The sequence below is a fragment of the Corvus brachyrhynchos genome, unplaced genomic scaffold (genome assembly GCF_000691975.1).
Source record: "Corvus brachyrhynchos isolate BGI_N302 unplaced genomic scaffold, ASM69197v1 scaffold106, whole genome shotgun sequence".
NCBI classification, from domain to species: Eukaryota; Metazoa; Chordata; class Aves; order Passeriformes; family Corvidae; genus Corvus; species Corvus brachyrhynchos.
This window is the reverse complement of record NW_008238834.1, coordinates 6,010,214-6,038,013: the sequence shown is the minus strand read 5'-3', so window position 1 is coordinate 6,038,013 and position 27,800 is coordinate 6,010,214. Positions and strand designations below refer to the sequence as shown.

Here is a 27,800-nt window from a genome sequence, read left to right as displayed (position 1 = left end):
TGCGTATATATTTTTTTTCCCCTCTTTGTCACAGAATCATAGAATCATAAAGGTTAGAAAAGACCTCTAAGATAATCAAATCCAACCTTTGACCCAACACCACCATGCCAACTAAAGCATAGCACTAAGTGAATGCTTTCAGGGATGGAGACCCCACCACCTCCCTGGGCAGCCCATTCCAAAGTTTAACCATCCTTTCAGTGAAAAAATTCTTCCTGATGTCCAACCAAAATCTCCCTGGGAAAGCTGGAAGCTATGACCTCTTGTCCTGTCTCCTGATGCCTGGGAGAAGAGTCTGACCCCCACCTGGCTACAGCCTCCTATCAGGTAGCTGTAGAGAGCAATAAGGTCCTCTCTGAGCCTCCTTTTTATCCAAGATAAACACCCCTGGCTGCCAGCTGGTCCTTCTATAACTGACCCTCCAGACTCTTCACCAGCTCTGTTGCTCTTCTCTGGACTCCAGCACCTCAATGTCTTTCCTGTAGTGAGGGAACCAGAACTGGACACAGCACTCAAGGTGTGGCCTCACCAGCGCTGAGTACAGGGGGACAATCACTGCCCTGTTCCACCTGGCCACATACAGACCAGGATGCCACTGGCCTTCTTGGCCACCTGGACACACGCCGGCTCAGATTCAGCTGGCTGTCGACCAGCACCCCCACATTTTTCTCCCCAGCTTTTAGTGCTTATGTAGTTCCAATTTTCACCTACCTTTCCTCTCATTTCAAAACACCTCCCAGCTTGCCTTTCCTTTCAGCCCCAGCACAAATAACCTCATCTGGGTATGCAGCTTCTTGTTCTTGCACTCCTCACTACCCACATCGCTATCCATCACCATTTTACTCTCAAAGTACAAGGATTCAGCAAGGTGGAGGACTGTATACTAAAAGCATACAAATGCTGACCTCACTGGTCTTGATTCCTGTGCTTGGATCCAGCCTGCCCCAGAAGAGCTCAGATCTCTGCTTGCAATTAAATTCCATACACTGTATCTAGAATTCTGGGGGAATTTGAAAGATTAATTCAAAGAAGTCTCAGGGTCTTGTTGGGTTTTATTTGGTAGTTTGTAAACTAACTGTATTTGAGAACAGATCTTCACAGGAAGAGAGAAAGAGAATTCTTGACATAGTACCCTCCTGAAAAAATATTACTACTTCAAAGTCCAGAGTCTTCAGCACTTTCCTATGACAAGTTTGCTAACATGGATGAACTGTATCAGCTCTTTTGGCTGGAGGTTTTCTCAACACCTCCAAGCTAAGGCACACACCCACACTGAAAAATACAAGTCTCCAGTCATTTTTTTGCCAAAAAATGAGCATATGAAAGCAGGACTTCATGATAGGAATTGTTAGGCAACCATAAAAATAAGTCCTAATGCCAGCACTGTTGGTAAAAAAAGGGGTACAGACAGAGTGATGGATCCAGCATGCAAGGTTAGCTGCAGAGCGAAAACAGATGCCAAGTATGTGTGTATATTTAATGTATGAGAACAACTGATACCACAGATAAGTAATCATTAATATTTTCTTACTCTGTCTTGACGTCAAAATGACTTTGCCCTCCAGAATAAAGTCTTTGCTCTAGAGATCCTGAAGAGGTTCTGTTCCCAGTGTTAAATTTTCCATTTGGAAAATGCAGACATTTAAGCTGCCAGCATTACAGATGGCTACCTTTCTATGCCCTTGCTTAAAAACCTAACCAAACTCCTTTTAACCAATTTGACACCTAGGTTTACCTTGTTTGAACTCAATAAGCAGTCTGAACTCTGTAATAATCTGATGTCTGCTAGACAGGCTCATTCTGTTCTCCTAAATCTAATCTGTGTTGGATCTGCCCACTATTAGAAAACTTCAACCTAGGGACCGTATGTAGAACTCTAATTTACTTCACCAATGCATTTAATCAATTCCACCCGACTATTCTCCTTTTGCTCAATGTTTGATTACTTTTACGTCATCTATTAGATACGGGCTGATGTTTTTTACAATAAGTGGGTTATCTGACAAGGCCAATTTCATGTCTCCTATTAAATAAAGTGACATTTCAATCCAATTCTCTGACAAACTCAGATGAGGATACTGTGCAGTTTGAGCACACACAATGACAAGGCACTTGTCTTTTCAGCCTTTCTTATCAGAACAAACACTCAGGTATATTGAAAACCTCCCCTTCAGGATTTATTTAAATAGAACAATCAATACTTTATTTCACCGTCCTCTAAAAGGCATATAAGCTAACACAAACAAGTTTTGAAAAAAAAAACCCTTCCCCCCACCCCTTTTAAAGGCCAGATTAATTGTTCACTGACAGGCAATATTCATGTTTACAATTATTTCATAAGAGAACTGACAGCTCTTTAATTGCGCTTTTTTCCCCCTCCATACTGCTGAAACCTTGCTATAACTTGCTCACCCAGGTAAAACATGAAGAAAATAAGAGAAGAGAATAAGAATGCCTGGCAGTTTCTTACATATCTTTCATTTTCAAGATTTCATTCCTATTCCTTTGTGATGCCAGGTTTGATTTGCAGCACCTGAAATGAGCAGCCCTTCTGCCCTTTTCAAGAGTTCTGGTACCTGGTCTCCAGTGCCACACAACATCATGCCACAACAGCACTACAAACCTTAAAGATCTTTACACACATAATTGGAATCTACTTAGAATAAGTTCCTATTTAGTGAAACCATGTCTACAGTGAAGTAGAATGAATGTTGTACAGAGCTGTAACCCACTCTACTGTGCAAACATCTCAACTTAAAAGCAAACATATTTTGAAAAAAGCCCTATTCCAGTGCAGGATGTACTTTTTGCAACTTGAGTTACAGGTTCAGTAACCAGAATGAAACACGGCATGGTAATTGTGAAGAACTGATTCTCTCTAACTTAAAAGTGCTCCATTTGACTCTCCTGTCATTCTAGCAATATAATTCCAAGGAAATTCCTCATAAGTCAGTTTAGTTACACCAGCATAAATTAGAAGAGAATTAAATTAATTGTTTGTAAAAAAGAGGAGGCAGTAATTACACCACTGTTTTCACACATACTATTATTAAGCCATCAGCAATTCCTAAGTATACTAAACATCATAAAGTGTGGGCATATGTACATTCTTCATGATTTATGGATGGTAATGGATTAAAAACATATATAGCTGCACTGAAATCAATCCACTATCTTTGAAGTCTGCTAACCGACATTGCAGAAAAGCTACTAAAAATTAGGAAATAAAATTTCTTAATTATATACCATCAAGAAGAAAGGATATTTACTAATTAGCCCCTAATGCTGCTGTTTCAGTACAGTCACGCAACATTTTACAGCCCAACGTTTAAAATGGGTCTTTTTAGGTCAGAAGGAATGACCTGCAGGTGGTCTCATAAAAGCTCCAACACAGGCAATGGGGATTACCATAATTACTTTGCCACTCTACAAGTAGTTAATGGGATTACACCCTAAGGCTATCCACTTGCTCACAGTGCCCAGTGCAAATTTTCTGAAAGAATCTGGGTAAGCACAAATGCTTTAATGATACGCTTCATAATTTCTACTACACCTCAAAAGGAGCACTAATAAATTAAAATACTCTGAATCAAAGAGACTGAGAAAAAATGAACTTCTTTGGCTTCCACAGTAATTCCTCCCTCTGCCTCCTTCAGGCAGTGTTCATTCCTCTTTATTTTCACTGGTGTTAGATCTGAACGATGCTTCATTGTTCCCACCTGGGTTATAGTCCACGCTTCCTTTCCTTGCCAACTTTCCTACATATCTATTTTTGGCCACCTACTTTATTTTCTTTTCATGCTAGGACCAAAATAACCTCATTTTTTTCCACCATGCCTTATAATTATATTCTCATCTCACCCACTCTATTTGTTTCTTTTTTCATCTGTCCATTCAAATAGCTCATCTAAGCTTTCATGCTACAATTTGTTTTGTCTTGTTATCTTCATACACCGGTTATTTGCAACATCCTTCTCTTGTCCTGTTTCTCTTCATTTTCTCTACAGCACATTCACTAAAACCCTACTCTTGCTTTTGGAAAATGATTTAGTTTTCATTATGGTTTTCTTGCATCTTCTTCTACTGGTGATGAATTATTCCCCATTCTATTTACATATAAGTGTTTCCCACAGTTTTTAAAAACACGCCTCCATGTATTGAAACATGTGTATTTTATGTGTTCAATTTTTTAAAAACACCCCTCCATATACTGAAATATGGGTATTCTCTGTGTTCACTTAAATGTAAATCTTGCATATTTTGTAGTAAGTATATTTTTAGAATATAATCTCCACAAAGGAGGCAAATACCCATTATTATGTTCATACTTTTAATAAAAGCTTGTGAAGACATACAAGTCTAAACAGTGCATTTTGGGGAAATATGTAAAACAGCAATCAACAAGTACCTAGTTAATTAGCCCTGGTTTCTTCTATCACTCCCTTGTTACAGCTGGATAGACTCTTAAGATTTACATAAGCAAAATCTATTTACTGAACCTCTTATCAAGTTTAACAGGCTATGGGTGACATTCTTACTCCACTAGCAACTGCAAGCCCTGATTCCATCCACTGAGCATGGAAATACGGATTTGTATCGTGAAATACCTTTGACTATCAGTTCTGCATAGTTGGATACACCAACTCCTCCTTCCGTCCGGATCATGCAGCGATAGTTGCCAGCATCCCGCTTCGTGGCATTCACCACACTAAAAAGAGCCACAAATCGTCGGGAGTTGAACACTTTTATGTCCTTCAAAGGTGCATCCCTTACATAAATACCCTAGGCAAAGAAACAAAAATAAAGAATATTTTTAGTCATATTAAAAAAAAAAAAAATACTGACAACCAATTTTACTTTTCTCAAGTTCCCCAGAAGGAGATGAAAGATAAAAGCAGAAGTCCGTATGTTATTTTTACTGCCTTCCCATGTGAGTTAAGCCATTCATCTGTAATGTGGGCAACCATTAATCTGTAACAGCTGATTTCAACTCTTTATAGATTAACTAACAGAAAGATTTGAGAGCAATGTAATATTTCCTCTCTTAGATTGTTTTACACAAATATTTAAACTTATTTCTCTTAAAAGAACATGAAACCCAGCATAGTCAGTCTGTGCTTTCTCTTCCCTCCCTCCATCTGCTGCTTGGCATATGCATTTTGCACATATATAGTTGCACAGAGACATCAGTGGACAGTTCTCATATCAGCACCCACACAAGGGGTTATCAGTGACTCAGGTAGAAGAAACTAGGCACAGATTTACCAGGCAAATGACCTGAAGCTGTCTTCACCTCTCACTCCCTCAGCATGACACTGGAAACTGGGCAGCTCTATTTCAGCACAGTGTCTTGCTGTCAATTCAACATATGACACGTACGGCACAAGAAAATGAGCCCTGTGAGAGCTGAGGAGCACAAGGAGTGAAAAAGGGAGGGGAGAAGACAGAAGAGGGCAGAGTTGACAACTTGCCATGTCCTTTGACACAAAGATAATGGCAGAGAGGCTTGGCTCTCAAATCCTCATCAGAACTCATGCTCCACCTGACCATGAAATAGGATACTTGCACTATGAACACTCAAAAACCTGCAGAAAATGTATAACGATTGAATTATGAAAGCTGCATGAAAAAAAAAAAAATCAAACCCACCACCAAAATCTACTGACGACATTAACTCAAACAAGAAAACAAGAAAGATGCACTTTTCATACAATGATATGTATTTCAACAAACTGAAGGCTGCAACCACTATCAAAACATGAAGAAAAACTGGAAAACCCTAACTAGCACTTCACAAAAACCACTCTCTCCAGGAAGGCACAGGCACAGTCTGATGCTACCTAATGACACCAGGTATGTTTAGTGGGTCCTCAAGTCCCCTCTGACTTGAGGAGTTTCTAGCAGGTCAAGGCTCCTGCCCCATTAAGCTTCTGTAAACCACCAACATAGCTGGTGATGTCTGTTTTTCTGCCCTGGAGTTTGTAGTTTGTCCAGCAGGTTTTAAGACGTATAGAAAATACTGATCTCATTTTATTATGTTCTTATTTGCTACTAAATTAGAAGTACCCTTGAAATACCAGTTATAACAAAAGAGTTTTAAACAAGTCACACAAAATTAAATGCATCCATAAATCACAAAACCAAGTCAAAGTTAATCATGCTGTTAATACCAAAGAAGCACCATAATTAAAAATAAATACTGATTCCAATGAACAGTAAGGTAGAGTTATGCCCTCTTCCAAAGAAAATGTGGGTGATGTAAAGCTTATGTAAAAGAAAAAAGAAGTTTGTAAGATGTCCAAAGAAGAATGTGCTATCACGCCTTAAAATTACTCAGCTGTAAATTATTACTTGGGAATTACTTCAGATAATTGACAGCTCCTTAAGATTCCTCAGAGTTTGAGCTGCTGATAAAGCACAGCTTCTATGATGTGGCATGGCAGTTACCAAAACCTAAACTTGGAAAGAAACATTTCAAACTACTATTTCAAAACTACTATTTTTTAATAGTTTTGCCTCTGTAATATCCTTCTAGCAAGAATGGCTGCAGATAACAGGAAATAAGCAGTGGGTTAATTAGGATTTTCGAAAATGAATATTTCTTAAAAGGAACATTATTTTTTACCTAAGACAATCCTGATAATCAGAACTGCTGATCAATCACAAGCCATAAGACAGTCTTAAAGTATGTTACTGCAGCTTTCAGACTCTCGAAGGATCCTGTACATACCCAAATCTTGTGGTTACATTACACCCACCCATATTAGTTTTCCCATTTTTCTAGCTGCAACATCAGGAAGCCTTATGCAGGCTATTTTATCCTCCCCAGAAATAGGGTAAGTTATTCTCTAGGGAAAAACATTCTGCCACGCACTGATTAATTCTAGTACCTAAACTAGCTCAGCTCATTTAGAGTGTGAACAAACTCCTCTGCACTCCAGCCTGCACAGTACACCCTCCCTGCCACATGGGGCACCTGCATCCAGAATCTACCAGGACTCCCATGAGTTACAACACAACTGAAGAACCGTGTAAATATTTTAAAAACAATTTCTTGCTGTTCTCATGGAGAAAGAGATGAAGGGAAAGGACTAGGCAATGCCGTGATTTCTGCCTTAATTTGCAGTTCATGAATAGGGGGCAATCATGTAAAGATATAACGCACACACAGTCCCTGCTGGCCCCGCACACAGAACTGTCTCCTACCACACTGTCCCCTCAGACCTCCAAGTGGCCTGGTAGAAATCCTGAACTTCACAGTCTGGGTGCTCATATAAACTGCCAGCAGTCCTTGAAGGCAACCGCTCCAATACCCAGGACATACTTCCCATCTTTTTAATGCATATTTAGAATGGAAATTGGAACCAATCAATGCACTGTAGCAGTTACAATAAATTACTATTTCACTTGGGTCCCATAATCTTTTTCACCTTCTGATTCTCAAATACACTAATCTTGCCTGATTTTGAATGTTTTAACTGCTGTTCTACAACAGGAAATCTTAGTTTGATCAAATAATTGGCTTACATGGCTTTGTGACACATGCCATCCATTCACGTACTAATAATTTTAACTGGAAAAAGAGAAGCCAAAGCACATTTCAGGAGGCACACATTATTTTGCTCAAATGAAAAAGCTAGAGCAGCCTTAAATGTAACTCAACTTGGCGCCACAGAGGATTTCAGCATTTTTGGCCTCTACCAAAATCCAGGTGAGAAAAGGTTATTAATTGTGGCTTCAAAATTTATGAAAGAGCTCTGGAATAAAAAGCCATTATTATTATAACTACAACAAAGCCGTAAAATATATGGGAGATTATTATCAGTAAAGATTATCTTGACTGACTTCTCTTGAACATTACAAACTCATGGAGGCAAAGTGTACAGTGTCTAATTATATGTTCGAACTCAAACAGTCCCACAGAAATCACTAGCATGACATTTTATACTAGAACTCAAAGGAGAAGAAAAAAGCCCAGTTTTTTTATTTAGTCTCTTTGGGGAAAGATATTTTCAAGGAAAATATAGTGTCTGGAACAGACAAAGACTAAGAAATATAATTGCTTTACATTCCACAAGAAAAAATACAGCCCAAGAGAGCAAGTTTTCCCTCTCTTTTGGGATGACAGCAAATGAGTAGGAGAGTTGCCTAATTGATTTAAGCCTAAGCAAAAAGGAACAGTAATGAAGGTAATGAATTCAAGTATAAGAAAAGTTCAATCCATAGGCACTGCAGAAGACAGTTAAAAAGGCTGCAAAGAAAAAATTAGACAAAGTAATCCCAGATTTACAACTTCTCCCAAACTCTTATTTCAGCAATGGACAAATGGCAAAAGACTATTTCTAGTCTAAAAAAATGCTACTTAAAATTTGATATATGAATACAGAACCGTTTCTGTTTTAACAGCACCCACACATCCAGCTTCGCTCCCTTTATTTGTGATTCACGTTTTGTTCTCCCTGACTTACTGCAGTGACTTCAGTAAGCTACCCAGGTATGGTATCTTTTTTCCCAGCATGGAACAGGCCCATTTAAGCTCACTGTATGATAAATTACAAGCTCTCAGTGCTGACTGCCAACAGCTATTTCATTTAGAATGGCTAAGAATAACGTATCAAATGAGCATTTGTTTATCAAACATACTAGCACATCCCACTACAATTTCTTTATGAAGAATTATTTTTAGTAGCATTCAGAAAAGTAAGTTTTTATCATTCACTAATGCAACAATCTGAACTCCCACAAATAAGAGTTTGCTTATGGTATACTGTTTTACTAGCTAATAGTCACTAAAACTTTAATCTCAGGTTTTTTGAGATTCTGAAATTTACCAGTAGGTCTTGCAAACGCCCACTTTTTATACGAAAGCCTGAGTCTTCCCAAATACATCATATTTTATTGAAAAATAAACAAAAAATGACAAGGCCGTAATTTACTAATCCCATTCCAGAGAGGAGGATAAAATTCGTGATTTACAGTACAACACTATGGTACTGGTATCAAGACCTATTAGAACAGGTTGTTGGAGCAAATCTATAGTATCCTGTTTTCTGGCTGGGGCTTATTTTTTTTTGGTTTAAATACAATTCAAAAATAAATATGGTTCTTTTAACTTTCTTTACTTTAGCCCTGATTTGCCACAGAAAAGTCTGAGGGGTTACTACTGATTAGGGCTGTTAGCTTTTCCTGCCCCAGGAACTTGGAGAACTGTGTGAACAGGACACTTCATTCTTTGGAAAGAGGAAGCTGCCATAATCATTTAATGTTAGACCTGCTTGGACTACAAAGGCCACATCCTCAGGGCACAGCTATCTCACCTCCTTAGAGCACAGAACTATGGCCACAGAATAAATACTGAGATCCAAAAATGAAAATAACAGATTCCATTGGCTGCTGAGAAACCTGTGCCTTTTCAAATGCTCAGAGAAAGCTTGTGAAAAATACCAAATACGTATCTATAAAAATACTACTTAAGCCAACTAATGAAAATATGGAACTGGTAAAGTCACTAGTAAGAATAAATTTTCTATTAAACAACAAGTTATTTAAAATATAGGGTTATAAAAAAATAAGCTTAATTTAACTTCAGGATATACACAGCTTGAAAAACCCATATTCCTAGTACTAGCATATTAAATGCATACACAGACACCTTAAAGCACTTGAAAATGCACATTACTTTTCCATTTTAGGCAAGTTAGAATGAAAAGAAATAGGTTGGTAGTTATTTAAATTACACTTACCGGCTCTTTTAAGCAATGAACTAACTCTAAGTCTTTTAAATGAACAGCAATTTAGCAGCAACAATCTATACATTAAACCTTTCAGAAATACTTTTAACAAAAATGCAGCAGCAATTCAAAAGCATTGAACTTCTGGGATGTTACATCCAGCACTACCACTGCAGTAATCATGCTCAAGGCATGTATCAACAATTTTGTGAGAAGAGAGTTAAAAGGAAACATCAGTCAGCTTCTGTCCATACAGGTAGATTAGGCAGCTTTTCATACATTTAATAAAGAAAGAGTTTGCATTATCCCACTTTCAAATATGCACATTTATAAAATTGTGATTAGAGATATACCAGTGGGATCTCAAATAACACCAGCAAGGCCAGAAGCAATTTTTGTTTAAAATATGTATAAAACTAAATCAAATAGTAATTAATACCTCAGGAAAATTGCTTTGCAGAGTTCATACAATTCCAGTAACTAAGATGGTTTTCTCTACCTTTGAATTTCTAGATTTGTGTTCACAACCAAGACAACTGTTCGTCAGTCTAGATTAGAGCCATCACACATCCTGTGATTATCCTGTATTTATTCCATCTGTGTAAGCTAACAAGTGCATTTCATTCAAGTAATAAGGCCATGCTGGAAAAAGATAATTATCGTCCTATTTGGAATTATTCTGCTATGAGACAGAATTACACTCTGCATGTGTAACTAATGGGCATTCAAGCAAACTATTATTATTTTACCTTTCAAGAAAGGTTTCTCCTTTCAGTTATTTTATTTGATAACTGAGCCTATTCTTCAAAACCCGTAGCTCTCCCAAAAACTCAGTTTATTATGGCTAAACCTAAATACTGGCTGGAGCTGTCAGGTAATATTGTAAAATATTATTTAAGTTACACATCAAGTACTCACATTATCAAATATTAGCACTGACATCTATTTGAAGACACAAACACAGAAAGTAAACAAAGACAATGCATTTTCTGGAATCATTAAATTCAGTGTAATTCAACCAAAGCAGTTACTCTGTACTCACATACTGAAATTGTTTTGTATCATTCTGACAGGAGAAAATCTGCTATCATTACACAGACATTTTAAAAGGGAAAAAAATCAAACCAAAAACCAAACCCCCATTTTTTATTTTTACATTAAATTCCAGAGCAGCTAAGAAGAGTTTATATCCTCTAACAATTTGTCGGTGCTCACAAAATATGTAAAATTCCAAATCTTCTTTCCATTCATTTTTAATAGCACATAGTAGAATACAAAATGAGTTCTAGGAAACTACAGCCTCAGAAACATCTGGAGAAAACAAAGTACCAGGAAATATCTCTCTAACAGGGAGTTTAATACTTTGGATAGATATTATGGCAATGATCCATGTATCTACTAAGCATTTTGTTGAACTTACAGCCCTACTTATTAAGTCCCTTACTCTAATACTGTATTTTAATTCTTTGAACTATGTAACACTTAGTACTTCTCATTCATCCTTCTATTTGTGTTTAAAATTCCAAGAGCCAGGACGAACACCTTGCTAAAAACTGAAGAGAACATACATAGGATTTTAAATACTCTGGGGCTTGGCATTCTGCTAAAACCTAAGGCAACAGCAGATGCCAGGCTTATGGAGGGGCTAGGAAGGAGCAAAGTGATGAGGAGAAAGTGAGGAAGTAGAGTTCATCAGCTTGATTTTCATTGGTACACACCACATAAAGCATAGCAATGCAGGTCTTTGTCTGCCTTTTCTGTGCAACTACGTAGCAGGAGACTTAAAACCCAGTGCATTCAAGTCCCACATTCCTTCACTGCAAAAGTGCTAATCTTGGGAAGGCAGCATGGGAATAAGAAACTCCAACATGCAAGTTCTGGGGCCAATCTGAAGAGTATTCCAAAGTTTAAAACAAGCAGAATAGCAGGCAAAGCAAAAGTGATACTGAGTCCTACAAAACAGGGAAGGAAGAAGCAGCAAAGGAAGAAACACACATAGATTTGATGATGACAAATCATTAAGGGCTGAGCTACTGCCTCCTGAAAAGATTCTTCCAAATGGGAGGAATGAATGGTGAAAAGAGAGGCAGAAAAGAATACTGACAGTGATACTGACAGTGCAATTTGTGAATAAACACGACCATAGCAGTAATAATCAGTAGTGTAGCAGGGAAGGAACAAGTTGGTTCACCTAACAGGGAAGCTGATGTAGAGGGGTTTGGCTGGAGGTGTTAATTACTGAGCCAGTCACAGTTTAACAGCTCCCACCCCCAACACTCATCTTCTCCAGTGGTCTGTTTCCTTTCCATCATCTTCTCTTTAAACTTAGTTTAAACTTTACTTTGGTTCTCCTTGCCTCAAAACAGCTTCAACAGCCCTTATTCTTAAAAAAAGAAAAAAAGGGGGAGAAAGGGGGGGATAAAAAAAAGGCTCTCCTCAACTCCAGTTTGAACAAGATACCTTCCAGCAGTAAGTTTGTACATTTTACCTACAGTATTCATGGTAAAGGTCACTGTTTCTTCCTCCCAAAGGTCCAACACAGCAGAGAAAGCTTACTGAATTTATTTCATTAGTTTCCTAATTCTTATGTGTCCTTAAGTGATTCTACTGCTGCTGAACAGTGCTTCATATCAAGGCAGTATTCAGGGTCCAGAAACAGGCCAACATCCTGCACTTTTGAAAGGAAAGTTGAATTTAACCAGCCCCCTGTGGCACAGGTCAACGGTTTCACTATATTCCTTGTTTCATTATCTTAGGTCTGCTAATCACCATTTTATTATTTAACACTCCAGAATAACTGGAAGACTAACACATCACAACGAGTTTCTTGAATAGTGAACACTTCCTGGGTTGCTTCATTTTTAAACTCAGACAAGAATTTCAAAAAGGTTTGACTGATAAAGGTAATCCCGGAACAACTTTTCTTATGGGTCACTCCATCAAATGAGAGTATATATGGGGATGGAGGAAGGGATAGGTTTATGTGTATCCCCTCTGACTTATGTCCATAATTGTCTGCAGACAAGCAAATTTTCTACAAATCAATGTATGTAGTCAATCCATTAATATTTAATAACTTCTGAGCACCTGAGACACAGATCTAAAACAGAGAGAAAAGGAAGAAGGAACAAGAACTACTACCTGTTACCACAAGTATTTTGTCCAGAATTTGAGTTTTGTATCATTCTTGTAATATAAAAATAATAATAGCTCTCTTGCATGGTACTTCTGACACTCTTTATAGATATAACATGCAACTTCAGCAAATGTGGAAGATCAAAATCCACCAATTGCTCAGGTTACTTGCAAACAAACTTTGCCAAGCTTTCCCCAGTTCTCTTAAGATTTTGTGCTGTTGTCCGTAACAAAGGCCCAGTGGATTTAACTGAGTTTACAGTGTACCTCTAAAAGCAAAACTTCTACAGTTTGTGAATGTCAGATTTACTTTTTCTCTCAAATCTCTTTTGAACACAGGAGATTACCAAAGAGACAGAGATGAGGAGCAATATTTTTGTGATAAAAAGGCTTTTTCAAGACAGAAACTTTAATGCCTCTATTAGAAGTTTTCAGACCCCATGTTGCCTTCATAAGCAGGTACTGTTGAGTATACTACTTGGATACCAAATGCCTATTTCCATGTCACAAGCACACTCTTGGCAGAGCAGACCCCACCTCCGCTAGACAGGTGATGAAGGAAGGCCTTTGGAGGACACCACCCATTGTCACGCCTTGCAACCTGATGGATGACCAGCACCACTAGAGAGATAAACACGTCTTCCCTCTATCTACAGTACTTTTTTCCTACTGCATCAAGGGCTGCTTAGTGTTTTGGGTTTTTTAATAAAATAATCACATTTTCTTATACCCACAAAAGCGTCTTTTTTGGCATCACTACCAACATGGTCTGTTGCGCTTATTGACCTGAAGAGTTTCTGATTTAAGGATATTGAGTAACGTTGTAACATAAAACTTCACAGCTGTTCAGTCAAGTATTTTCACCAGAATATTTTGGGTAACATTTCCATTCAATTTACGAATGATGGGGCTCATACATGATGATAGAAGTGACACTTATTCTTCCACCTACCTCCATCTGATTTATTTTAGTATTAATAACAAAATTCACTGACATTTCTTCATGGTTACCAACATTTGGCTTTTTTGTGCCAGGCATTGCAGTCTGGGTGGATTGGGAGGCTTAGCCTGTAGAGCGGCTTTGCTGGTCAGGCTTCTTTGGTGTTTCTCCATGACAGAATATAAGGCTTATATTTGGCTCCTCTGTTACAGTGGCACCATCTCATACAAGTCATGCAAGGCTACAGATTCAGTAGCTGCTGTACCATCAGGTATTTGAGTTTTTTCAGCTGCGCCTTTCACTGCTCATAGTGCTAGAGTGAGAGGAGTACACAGCGCCTGCTGTACCTCAGTGTCCCTGAAGCTAATCTACAACAGAGAACCTGGCGGAAAGGCACCTTTCATGTACATTCCCACCACACTCCAAACACATTCAGACACACACACCTTACTAAAATCACTGGACTCAAAGATTGCTGCTGGCCAGCTCTGAAATCTCACTGACATGAAAACACTTCAGACACAGATTGATTTCAAGGTGACATTTTGCTTCTCACGCATGTTCAGTGGGATTTGTCATTAACTCCACAATTAGCAACTTCTCCTAGTCTCTGGTATCACTAATAATTGAAGATACCGTAAGAGACATCTTAGCATCAGAGAAGTATGAATCAAATCTGTATTCAGACAAGAATAAAACCAGTAAGCCCATGTAAAAAAGTCTATTATATGCATCAGATGGTTCATATATAAGGCAGATAATGATGGAAAAGGTTTCGCCAAAGATCACAGCTCCTTAGACACTGCCTAACACAAACACAATACATATCATAAGCCTCCTGTACTCGATTCTTCATAGAAGATTTTCTGCCACATAGTAAGGTTACTGTGCAATTACTGATAAACAACTAAACCTGGTTAATAACAATTAATAGAAAATACCGAATATATACTGCAAAAAATGTTCTAAATACATACTGGAATGAAGAGGGGGGACACACAGAAATTAACATTCCAAAACCTGGAAATAATGTTTAAAATTTCACCAAAATTTGAAAAAAAAAAAAGTTGAACTTTCATCTATGCAGTAAAATGTAGTTTCCCTTCCTACAGGACATTAATTTTTCTTCTAACAGTGAAGTCGTCTCAGGTTACCTACTAAAAAAACACACCAGGATGCACAGGCTTCAGGATGCATGCAGTCTTGGTAAAATCTTTAGTTGACTGATGTCATTAAAGCTCTTCTTCAAGGCAATGGACTCTAGACAATTTGCAGTGCACAAGGTGGTTTGACCAGTCTTGGAAGACTGAGCAATTGATGAGCAGGAGGAAAAATGATCTTGTGCACTCCTGTAGTACACAAATGCACCTACTCATCAAGCACCAAGTACTTTAATGTTCAAAAGAACATCTTCAGGCCTATTTCATTGTAGAGTTTACATTAACATAATGTAACATCCACCTGTTTATGTTACCAAGTTGTTACATATGTGTATGGTTTAACAGTTAAAGTACTGCTCCATTATCTCAGTACTCAAAAATGGCTGAAACATTATTTCCCTCGTGTGCTTCAAAACTTGGCACCCAAAATGATAATTATGTGAAAGTCTCAGAGAGTTTACAGCGCAACAAAAAATTCTTACAAAAGTCCAGAACTTCATTCACCTTCTGGGATACTGTATGCAATTTACATAAACAAGCACATGCACACACACACAAACTGTTTTGTATATCCTATAAATCTATTTGATTTTCATCATTTGCCAAGAGTCATTTCACTGGCTCTACATTCTTACAAGGATGTTTTTGATATCTCTCAGTTAGGTATGTGTGTACTCCTGAGGAAAACAATTTGCTTTCCAGAACTCCCTCTGACACAGGACTACATCTCCTCCTTTGAAAAAATAATAAATAATGCATACAACAGGTAGTTTTGTATATAGATGAATAAAATATTTCATAGTCTTCACACCTTCAGCAAAAGATTACCGAGGAAACAAAAAAAAAGAAAAATACACTGAATAAGGTGAAAGATAGTTTTCAGGAAAGAAGAAAAGCCAAATCCAGGAAATAAACTATTTACATAAGGTAGAGGAGCGATTGGCCATTAAAGTGATTGTTCATTTCTTAGTTTCTTGGCTGCAAATGAAATGGTACACATTCTGCATGCATAAACCAAGGTATGAAAGATTTCACCCTCTCCCCTTCTACCAAAAAATATCCATTAGTCTCTTGCTACTGGTAAATCTGATGATGGTGCTTACTACAGCTGTCAGACATAGCCTGAGATCCTATGGTTATCTGCACCTCTTCATCAAATTTCTACTTTTAGTTCTCTGTTTCTGCAATCAAAGTTATGTGTTTGAGAATTACATTTTAAAGTAACTATTTACATTTCACCCATGTTTTAGAATAAAGCCAGGAAAAAACAATTACTGCAGGGAAGTGATGACCTCTCTTTTTCATCAGCTATAGCTTTCCACTGTTTGAGGAACCTCTCTCAAGAAAGGCTACTCACAGTGGGTCAAAGCACACTGAAAAATGCAATTGCAATATCAAAAGGTTGTGTTTGATATTAAAATGGAACTTCATTATACCTGGGTATGATTTGACAACAATTTCCTGGAAATCATATTGTAGATCATTCTAAGAACAAGTAGCACACAGAGGGAACTGAATGAACCCACTGCAAATAAGGAGAAGCAGCAGATGAGGATGGGCAAATGAAGAGATGAAGACTAGCCTGAGAAGCTAAGGAAAACCAAGACAATTCTTTGCAGCCAATACTCTGCACCAAAAGCAAGTTACTTCCAAAAAGAAATTCTACCCTCTCTCCTATAATACAGATTTGAGTTTCCTGTGCCAATTTACTGAATTACTAACTAACAGGCTTTTCAGAAGGCATTGTCTCAGTTGCTTTCATATGACCATTAACTGTTCTGGGTTCCACCTGTTCATTTCTTTCCAACAGTAGGAGCACAGGAATGACATTTTTGCTCAACCATTCAGTAGGAGAGAAAGAGTCCTCCCACACAGGCAATAACCTGTGTTGTACCCAGATGTGAAAAAGAAAATGTAAGCAAATTAGACACATTTGTTAATTACAGACATTCAGATTTATTTTTAAGGTATGCTTACATTTAGAACATAAGCTAGTGGAGACATGAATTCATAAACATACAATCTAACCAATGACCTTATTAACCAGACACTCATTACAATGACAAAACCAAATTTGTATGATACTGTGTTGTATTCTTGAGTCCTTTCATTTGAATTTAACCTGAAATGGTATCTCTGAAAACACCCACAATTTATTGTCAGATAACCTGACAAGCTTGTGATCATAGCTCATGAACTAGGGATTATGGCTGCCTAGTGGAATGAGGAAAAATGTTTCTCTGCACCATGCAAAAGGTAAATAGCTTTCTGTCTTCCCTTTCCCGAAAGAGTAAATACTGATCACAGCATCATGAAACAAATTTCATGCCTCAGTGGTCAAATTTGGGCAGCTACCATATGAATTGTGATTCCCTCAAGGCTCTTGCAATTGCAAAAAGTTCTACAATACTCCATAAATTAACAGACTTCATGTTCCACAGGGACTAAGAGTGGGAAAGACTTGAAAAGAGAAAAAAAAAAGTGAGGGAAGTGAAGTATGGATTTCACTTAGGACTGCGTCAAGGCCTGGGCATTATTAAACTAAGAACATCTATGCTGTTTCCAACAAGTACTCAGGAAAGACATGGAGACTAAAATAATGAACCAACTCACAGCTATGCATTTGTTTTAAAGAACATATCGCCCTCACGGTCCAGCAGACTGTAAAAAGTAAAGAATTTGTTCACAAGATAAATGTGTACCTCTCAATTTGAAGTCTGCTGCATAGAAGCAGAGAGGTACTAAATAAAAGAGACAGAAGTACAGTAGTGAAATCCTGCCACTACTGGAAACTGCAGAAATGTCATTGAATTCAGTGGGTTTGTGATTTCATCCTGGCAATTTACCTGTACTTCAGACTAACAATGTGAATCTGAAAAAAAATGACAGGTACTGGAAATCATTTGGGAGCAAATTATCTCTGAATAGTATTCTGAATTTGTCAAATCCAAACAGATTAGGCCTCCTGATATGACTTAGATGGCAGAAATGCTGAGAAGCCCCTGATAATATCACTCAACTGTATTTATTTATTTATTTACTATGATTTGCCCTTAAGGTTTTATATGTGTAATGAAACAAACCACCAAAAGGATAGTAGAAAAGTCTTAGTCTTACTGGTGAACAAACTAGGCACATCATAGAGATTGCATGAAAAAACCTGAATCCCTCTTACCTGAGTGCTATCGTAAATATTCCCAGAGAATGGTGTTCATTTTATTCTGGCTCTAGAGCATATAAGAATGTATTTTATTGAGATGTTTTGTAGTTGAATATTGGGTTTAGTGCAACTGGGAATGAAAAGATCTTTAATGTCCATTTAACCAGTCACATGATGTAGAAGATACCATGTTTTCTGATAGCTGTTACTGACAGCTGCACTGTACTCATAGTCCTGCAGCAGTGTCATGAGATGTCACACACAGGCATATACAAAATTCCTCAGCAGCACACCATGAAACCAGAGAGTCAGGTGATGAATGGAGAGCTGCAAGGCCTGGGGATCTGTTCCCCGATAACGACCTAGTGCGCTAAAGTACAGCTGATCCTGTAGGGAACTGTTATCTCATAGCCTCGATTTGCAGCATCCCACACATGGAGCTGTTTGATCAGTCTTACTGTAAGATGCAGCAGACATCTGTGGAAACTGGCAAACAAGCACAAAAATAAATCCAAGCTATCCAGGAGATCCTGTCAACTTCTGAAACATTCTTATGCAAAGGCACACCTGGAATTTGCACAACCTTAGGCTGATTACCAGAGGGACCTGTAGTTGTACAGGCAGAATAAATAAACAGTGGCCCTGCAGGAAGATAAATTCCTCTAAAAGTCCATCTGTCACTACTCTCTTATCCTTCACATAGAAGAAAAAATAAATCATATAATCATGTAATAACAAGGAATCAACTCAACTAAGCTCAGCAAGATATTTTGGAATTGTTATGTTGTTAATAAAATTATTTTGTATTACATAAAATCTAGAAGGATATTTAATTTCTACAATAAAGAAATCACATTCCAGCCCAGTAAAGAATTTATGTGTATCCTAAATTCTGTGAAAAAAATTAAAGATATGATATGATACTGTCCTGAAACATATAGAAAAACTGAATGGCATGAGGATTTCTTCATACTGAATTCTACCTTCGTCTTACAATAGAGCATTATGCAAAAGTTCAAAGCTTCTAGAAAGGATATAACTGATGAAATAGCAACCCATTATTTTCCCATACATGCTAAACCCTTTTATGACTAGAAAAATCATTCTTTCAAAAAATCTTGGTGGCATAGGAAAGACAGGGGTCTAATTCTACCAATTCAACAGTGTAATACTGTCTCTTTAAGGGGCTGCAGTACTAGAAAAATATCAGCCTTGTATCACCAAGAGGTTGGAAATACCCATGCAAACCCAAATAAAACCAAAGGAGATTTTCATTGCCCTCACTGTATTTGATCAGACTCTCTGAACAGACATAACAGTCTATTATTCATATACAGGTAAATATGAGGCTTTGCTTTTCAAGTGATTTTGCTTATTTTTCTGTGTATTAGATTTCTTACAACGACTCAGCTGTTTAACCTGTCACACTTAAACGAATAATTTACAAAATGCAAATGCAATGGAAAAGGATAAGTACAGTAAAAGCCTGAAACTGTTTAAACTGCAAAAATAGAGAATTTCATTTCTAAGTCCCACCTGTTACCATTGCCAATTTCACCTATTCCTCTTTCTCCACTTACTGCAGCTTCATCTGAGTGATCTCCTCAGACACTGCTTCATTTATTTTAATTGTCTTTACTTCCTTCTCACAGACAATGTCTTTGTTCTGGCATGTTGGTTTTCATGTATGGAAATCACTGGGATGTGGAGGCTAGTGTATTCCCAACGCTAAGTCCAAAGACTGACTATTGTTTGCTGTAGGGAACAACTCTGTAATAATGGCAGCAAGACAGCAGTTAAACTTGCACCCCCATTATAAAAAGAGATCAAGCAAAAAGGCACGGTTCTGATACCAGGCTACACGTATGAATAAGGGAACACTGTCTTGACTGAAAGAAAATGAGTTGGAGATAGACTTTAAATCAAGATCTGACATCCACCCAGAAGCTACATTACTGATTAAGTAAGAAATAATGGATTCAATGAATATAAGTAAGATTCTTTGGGTCTGTAATACAGGAGGTCAGATCTGACTGTCATACTGGTCTTCTCTACACTTAAACTGTAAGTATGCAGTTTTAGCTGAAAATACTAAACAGAGATAGAGGTAAGCCAAGAAAATCATTATGCATAATATTGCAGTTAGCCAGCACAGACTTAATTATAAGAAAGTCATGTGTTTTTCCTTGGGGATTTAGCCTTTACTCATGACCACCACATGTAAGGAAAACAGTACCTTTATTTTTAGTAAGGCTTTCCACTGAAACAAGGGAGGAAAATCTTCCAGTAGCATTTTCTACAACAGAATACCTACAATGCAGCAGTTCAAAGGCACTATAAAATCTAATATTGATGAAATGGACAGGCCTATAATTTTTCACGTTTTACATTCCTTTCAGAGTCTCTCCTCTCTCCAGATCTCAGTGCACAAGGAAAGAAAGAAATTACCTGTAACCAGAGTCTGTCACTTGAGTCTGTTCCACCATTGGCAGTGCACTGAAAAGTAGCAAACTGTCCTGCATTGACTTCCACACTCTGAAGACGCAAGAAATGGGGAGTTCTTGCTGTTGGAAAAGATAAAAGTGCTGAAGTTATGCAAGACCAAAGTACTGGCTACAAAAAATACACCACACAAGCAAAATAGTTCCTCTTTTAAAAGGTTCAAGTCACTGATTGCACATTAGATTCTAGGCTGGTTTACTTCCATGCCTGGGAAAGAGCAGAAGAGAAGGGTGCTGTTTAATTGCTCCTGCTGTACAAATTATCTTAGCTCAGCACTCCTCTTGTAATAACAATCTATTAAAAAAGATCATATTGGAAACTAATAATGTTTTGAAGACAAACCTACTGGATGCTTACACTACCAACTGGACAAGCCAGTAAGAAGTTAAGTGATGCTATCAGGGGAACAGGTTTTTCTTTTTAACCAAGTACAGTGTCTGTAGAAGAGATCTTTTAGAATGCAGCCCACCAAACAGCTAAAATACTAACATAACACTCCTCAGCAACTACAGCTGTATTCTTCAAACACAATTCCTTTCAACAGCACTGCAGAAAGAACCCCAAAACACAACACATATTCTCCACATCAATGCTTACTTTTCATTTAGAAAGAGAAAACAATCCCAGTAAAAATTAAAGCAACATTCCTACAAGTAACCTAATGAATGAAACTGATATTCTAACAAGAACTACATCCCCTGAAGGAGAAAAGATAGTGTGTATTTTTGTTTTACTAAGAAGAGTCAACCACATAATACAGAAAAAACATAGATATTTTATACAGAAACCTATCCCTTAAGGCACAGTATTCCCCAGCCTATTCAAATCCTACTGCAGCCAGGCAGAGTTCTTGCACTGTCTATATTAACAGATAAGCCAGGCTTTGAACATTGCTTTTCAACATGAAAATCTTAGTACTAGCGGTACACTGGCAAACTAAGCATCTATTTTCTAGCAGAGCATTACAATAATTTAAAGTGTTGATCACATTTTCTTAAAAAGCCTTATTGCTGGATGAAATTGCATTTTTAAGGAATTTATTAATAGCTAGTGTCAAGAAAAAGTTGCTAAATATCCAGTGCAAGACAGCATAAGAAGGAGGAGATAGAATAAAATAGCTCCAATTAATATCTAAATATGGGATAAAATATTTTCCTAACTACCCTTATGGCAAATTTATTACATATACTGCCTTGTTTTTTCTTAAAACCTTTCCCAATTAGGACAGACAGACAAAATTATCCAATTCTGCCCATCAAACTATTAATGTCAGACTATTCAGTAAAATTCTTCAGTATATTCCCCATTTCTCAGCTGTCAGTTTGGGTTTTTTTTAAATCTGCTTTTACCCCCACTTGATTTTACTGTTTCCTTGATCTTCTTAAACTCTAGAAAACTAGCTTTTCTGAATTACCAGGTATGGCCTAAGTGGAGAAGTGTATTGGGTTTTAAAAACACACACACACACAAACCATAAAACCCTTACCCATCTACCACAACCCACCCCTTTCATTTCTTCGTGCCTACAACCTGTCTTCTGCTTGGTCTTTGTTTGTACTACCCAGGCAACTGCCTATCAAATATTTTTCCCATTTCAATTTTTGTTTATAGAGTTAATAATTCCAGAACTACTTTTTCTGGGAATAAACAGAAAGAATATCATAACGAGCTTTACAAAGTTTTAAACACAGATGAGTTTTACTTCGATTTTCACACTTTTTCCATTTTCTTTAGACAATTTAACTGGTTTGATGTCTTAATTTCTAACATTTTAATTACTTCATCAAAGAACTTTTCATTAAAGCTTTTGCATTACAACACTGTTATGTTAGAACTCTATATGCTGTGGGCTATAACTCAGTCTCCACATTAACATGAGCTATTTGCAGGTTTTGAGAATTGATTGGTACAAATGCACAGATCAAACCTCTCAAAATCTGTATAAAAAAATTAGTAAGCTGCTAAAATGATGCTTCAGACTTATCCTACCTGAACCAAGTATATAAATTAAAAATGCAGAAGCACATATACTTTCTAACAAGATGAGAGCCTGCTGTGTTTATTAGAAATAAGTGACTCAGAAATAACAACTGCTGATTCTGCATAAGTGTCTCTGTATTTGAAGAAATGTGTGTGTCTTCTTGCCATTAACACTAAAACCATTTTTATGAGGTGCTTCAGTACTATTCGACAGAGCACTATTTATTTGGAATCACAGCTCTTACTTAAAAGCCACAATAAATGCATACAAGCTCAACATGGTATAAGAGGAACAATCACACAGAAGTTGGTGTCTTCTTCCTCATTCAGTCATTTATTTGGTCAGTAAGATTACAACCTACCATTCCATGTACGACCTTAATAAATCTTACTTAACAAACAGAATATATGTGAAGTAATGATTTAAGTAGTTTGTTCAATTATGTCTTTAAATTTGCGTCATTAAAGCTTTATTTACAAGGTTTGTTTTGACAATTCAGGTTAATTAAGTATTACATATCCTTAATAATGGGATAAAGAAACATATCTGAAACATAAAGAAGTAAAACAGTGCAGAAACTGAGCCATGAACATGAGCAAAGCCTCAGACCTCAGCCAGCTGAGTTTTCTTCCTTCTAAGCCTTGGAAAAAATAATTTTATATAGTCAGCTGCTGTGTTGTTCACCTGCTCCCCGTAATGTCTCAGAATGTGGCTGCACTGAATTTTTGATGCAGACAGAAAACTCATCAACAAATCTTAGAATCAGAGAACCATGATGACTTGGTGATTTTGTCCTAAAGAGTTGCCATATGGCCCAGTTTGGGTTTGGGGCTCATGCTAAGTGCTGTACACAAGGTGCACCTAAAAGAGATGTCTTTAAAGCCAATAAGGTGCAATGATGCCATGCTAGCAACACTTTATATATACCAGCCTGTATTTACAGCAGTGACACTGTTTTCTGACATCTTCCTCATCTTTTGCTCCACATTTATGGAAGCATAGTGGCACGTTCATTTTAGGGGGTCTGGCTTTACAAGACAAGACAGGTACTTACTACATGGATGTCCTAAAACTTTCACTTCATCAATAGCCACGTATCCACGGTGACCTGAAGTAACCACTTCAAAAACAACCTGAGAAGCAGAAAGAGAATTTCAGTTAGCAGCTTTGGAACACAGGGAATATAAAAACAGTCTGTTATGGAAAAATACATCAATTCTTTCAATATCTTAAGAACACCTGGAAAACAAAACACAATCATAAAACCCTCAATATGTGTTGTTCTTATCACTAAAATTAACCAGAACTTAAATTAAATTTTTCATGTTTACACCATTTTTGGAGATTTACAAGCAGGATCATATATAGCTCACAGCAGAAATAACCAAATCTCCCTATTATTTGGTCTGCCAAAGTAGTTATTTAATAAACACCTTAAGACTGGTATTTTATTTTCAATTCTTTGTCTTGCAGAATGAACTGCTTTTATTTTAAAAACTACAATTCTGTAGTATACAGAGATTTGCAGGGTATCAGACACAAACACACCTATTTTCAGGAATGTATTTTCCATGCTTTTAATCTTTCACCAAATGCAGTGAATTAAGTAAAGCAGATCCATTTGCCACGGTTTGTTTAATGGTTATAAATAGGTCACAAAATAAATGGACCGTTCTCGTCATTTGAATTGAGTACACTCTAAAGTAAACCTCTCCAAAGTTTGGCAGCCTTAGCTTTGAACATCCCAAGAATGTTCTTATGGAATAGGAGAAAATATGCCAGCAATGTTAGCAGGTACATTGCCAAACCAATGCTCAAGAAGTACACGCTAAAATCCAGGTTGTGATTTTTATTTTTGTTATTAATACTTCACTTTTGCTCAGGAAGTTAACTCTAATTGCTTCTTGTAACTGGTCTTAGGAAGCACCCTGAGGAAGACAAAGCTTAGAAATTATTCTTCACACATATGTTGTGCTTAACCTCGGAACAGATGCACACACTACGTACCATATCCCTCACTGAATGATACGAAATGCAAACATTTTACGAGGGTAACATACAGCTCCGTAATATATCACAGTTTCCTGATGTTGAATAAACACTGTCAGAACACTGATTCTGATTTTAAAACAAACCTTGAGGAGAGAAAAACCTTCATGCCCTTCTGCCTCTGCCTTCTCCCTTCTTTCTCATTGCTCTGCCTGTGGACACCAATCTGTTGTTCTCTCCCAGATTTGATCCTCCTAACCTCTGTCCATTTCTCCCTCCAGTCTCACTGGAGTAAAATTGCTGTAAATTTGGATTAACTTCACCTGGCTGAAAAGGAAAAAATTACTTTTCATTCTAGTTCTGCCTCCTGTCTACGCCAAGTTTCAACCTACAGCGCCAGTGTCGCCACTACATGAACCATGCAGCCAGAAAAAACCACAAGGTGTCAAAGAGCGAAGTCCAAATGCTGCCAAAGAAATTTTTCAGAAACAAGTTCTGCAAGAAAAGGATTGCTCGGTCACAAGCCTCAGTCTGTGGCCTTCTAAATGCTAGATGGCACTCTACTGGCTCTTAAAGCTGATACTATTGATCCACAGCAACAGGCTAAACAGGGTATGGATTTGGCTCCCAGCATTTAGTAGAACACCCAGAGCAACACCATTCAAAATTTCATTCCTACAAAGAAGAAAATCTCCTGATGGAATTGGTCTTAACTATCTTGGGAAGCAGAAGTTCTTAAAAAAGATAAAGAGCAAAGACTCAAAGAATAACTTGCATTCAGAGACCTGAAACAACTTTTCTAACCGTGATTATTACCCTCATCTTAACAACCTTGAAATGGAAATAGAGAGGTGATGTGCACAAAGTAACCCTAAGTTTTAACAGCAGTGCAAGCCCCAAGAATGCAGCTCCTGTTTGCAGCCACTGACCTTTGAAAAAAGAACAAGCGTTTCTCTCTATTAACAAATGCGACAAAGTTGCTCATACTCCACTTGTATAACAATCTCTGGGGGAAAAAAAATTATGCTGGTGCCTTTGAAAGAAGGCAGAGACTGCTCTGTTTCCTGAAGAGCTACCAAGCCTATTTCAAGCAGAGAACATCTGAAAGACCATAGGGTATGAGAACCATGGCATAGCCCCAGGAACCTGCAGTTAAGGCACAGATGTTGCAACACAGTAGTGGAGAACAGGGAGCAGACAACCAGGCCTCAGAAGTGACGGAGAAGTTTCCCAGGGAAATATGCTGCCACAAACTAAGTCCCTGAGATAACTGAATCTAGGTATGGATGCAAAGACCTGCCTGTAAAAACACAGTGGGCTGGGGACAGTTACCTTTGTTTTCTGCATTCCCTAGTGGCTTTGAGTTTTCTCTGTTAAGAAGAAAAACACCCCAACAATTAACTTCCTGGGTTTTACTGAAACATAACTTTAAAAAAATCCCCAAAAACAACCCTCTCTTTCTTATGGAGCACTCAGCATAAGAAGAGCAGCACAAAGCCATCTGAAAGGCCTACCTGATCCATGATCTCATCACTGCAGAGTAAAGTAGTTTTTTTCAACTACAAAGGTTCTCAACTTTCAGACATGCTAAATTCTATGAAATACCCTGAGGAACTGGCACATGCAGACCTGTGGGGCAGCCAGCCAAACCAGTCAGAAGTTTTCTGCTAAAAATGTGACTGCCAGATAACAAGGTGTAGTGGGTTCGGTTTTTAACCAGGCAGAAACACCAATTTAGCGTAGTGGTTTGGTCCAAAATACTCATTACTATTTACCTTCTGTGAGATAAGAATTAGGAGAAAAGCAAAGCAGGCACCAAACTTGAAAGAATATAAAGAAGTTTATTAACAGACCTAAAAGAGGGGAAAAAAAAAAAATCATACCACACCTTCAGAACTCTTCTCCTCCCCCCACCTTTCTCCCTTCTCCCAGTGACAATGTAAAAAGACAACCCTTGAGATGTTCAGTCTGTTTACCACTTCCATAATAACCTTGTTTAGTCCATTTAGGAAAAGGAGTCTCTCTTGCCCATGCTATGAAAACATTATCACAATGAGACAGCCGCCCGGGCTGGTTCTTTGCTCACATGTGAGTCCCTTCCCTGACTTGCAGCTTTTCCCACAACTGCTTTCGAGGGTCCACTCTTGAGCTAATGGGGTACCATTTTAAGGTTGAGCCGTTCAGAAACAAAAGTTCTCTTCACCCATCTCTGGGAGCATTTCATCCCTAAGAACAGAGGCCCTCCTCCTTCCCTGGGAGCCATCTGCCTATCTCAGCACAGATGCTTTTGCTCACAAGTACAAGTTGAACACTCCACCCCCCATGCCTTCATGAAATTACAACGGGATACTCTGATATATCATAGCTTCACAACAGAATTTCAGTTTTAAGCATCTCCTCTTTCTTTTCCCTCAGGTTTTCAGCTCATCACAGCACTAAAAGGGTTAATCTCACCCGGGCCTTGCAGCTGGAATGTCGCTTATCGCTGTTGGTCACATGATCTTTGGTTGGACAGTGGTGCAGCTTCAGCTGAATTTTGGCCGCACTGGAGAGGGGGAGCCGGGCTGCTCCGGCTGCCCATAGCAGGCTGTGGAGGCGGGGGCCGGGGGGGGCGTGGCCTGGCCCAGCCTGGCCAAAGCAGGGCCTGGCCGGGCCCGCTGGCCCCCACACGGGGCCCGCAGCCACCTGTCCCAGCGCCGGAAACGAGAGAGCGCTCTGCCCGGGGTGTGTCTATTCTTAACTGTGGATCACAGAGGTGGTCACAATTTTAAGTGGCTTAAAGAATTGTCCATATTCAAACTGGCCAGCTGATAGGTTCTGTCAGGTCACAGAGGAAGCTGTAAGCACCCCTTTGCAAGATCACTTCCGAGACTATGCTTTGCCATGACACAAGGACTTAACTGTTTTTTAAAAATGCTGCATAAGAGTGTCTTTCCTAAAGACCTACCTGACTTCCAGCAAGATCAATAACGTGAGCTTTAGAAAAGAATACTTACGCAATACCTGAGTAGATCACAAAATAATTTCTGTAATTCATAACAGGGGAGCTTAGCTACAGTCTCTTGGAGAGGCTTTAAGTACCTCAGGATTGCAATCTACTCACAGACAAAAAACCTTGTAGATTCTAAACATAAACCCATTCCTTCAGTTCATAGGCAGAAACTACAACCCTGAAACAACTGAATAAGAACTGCTAATGACA

General features: G+C 38.1%; 1 protein-coding gene across 13 annotated transcripts in view; it reads right to left on the bottom strand.

Annotated features, from left to right (window-relative positions):
• Nucleotides 1-27,800, bottom strand: part of PTPRM (protein tyrosine phosphatase, receptor type M) — a 457,910-nt gene that overhangs the window by 285,968 nt on the left and 144,142 nt on the right. For all 13 annotated transcript variants that reach the window (XM_017738297.1, XM_017738298.1, XM_017738300.1 and 10 more), the window contains exons 4-6: nucleotides 23,664-23,742; nucleotides 20,575-20,690; nucleotides 4,608-4,782 (exon numbers count right to left, since the gene is read on the bottom strand). In XM_017738297.1, the coding sequence (XP_017593786.1) occupies nucleotides 4,608-4,782; nucleotides 20,575-20,690; nucleotides 23,664-23,742 (370 nt within the window). The remainder of the gene's footprint in view (nucleotides 1-4,607; nucleotides 4,783-20,574; nucleotides 20,691-23,663; nucleotides 23,743-27,800) is intronic.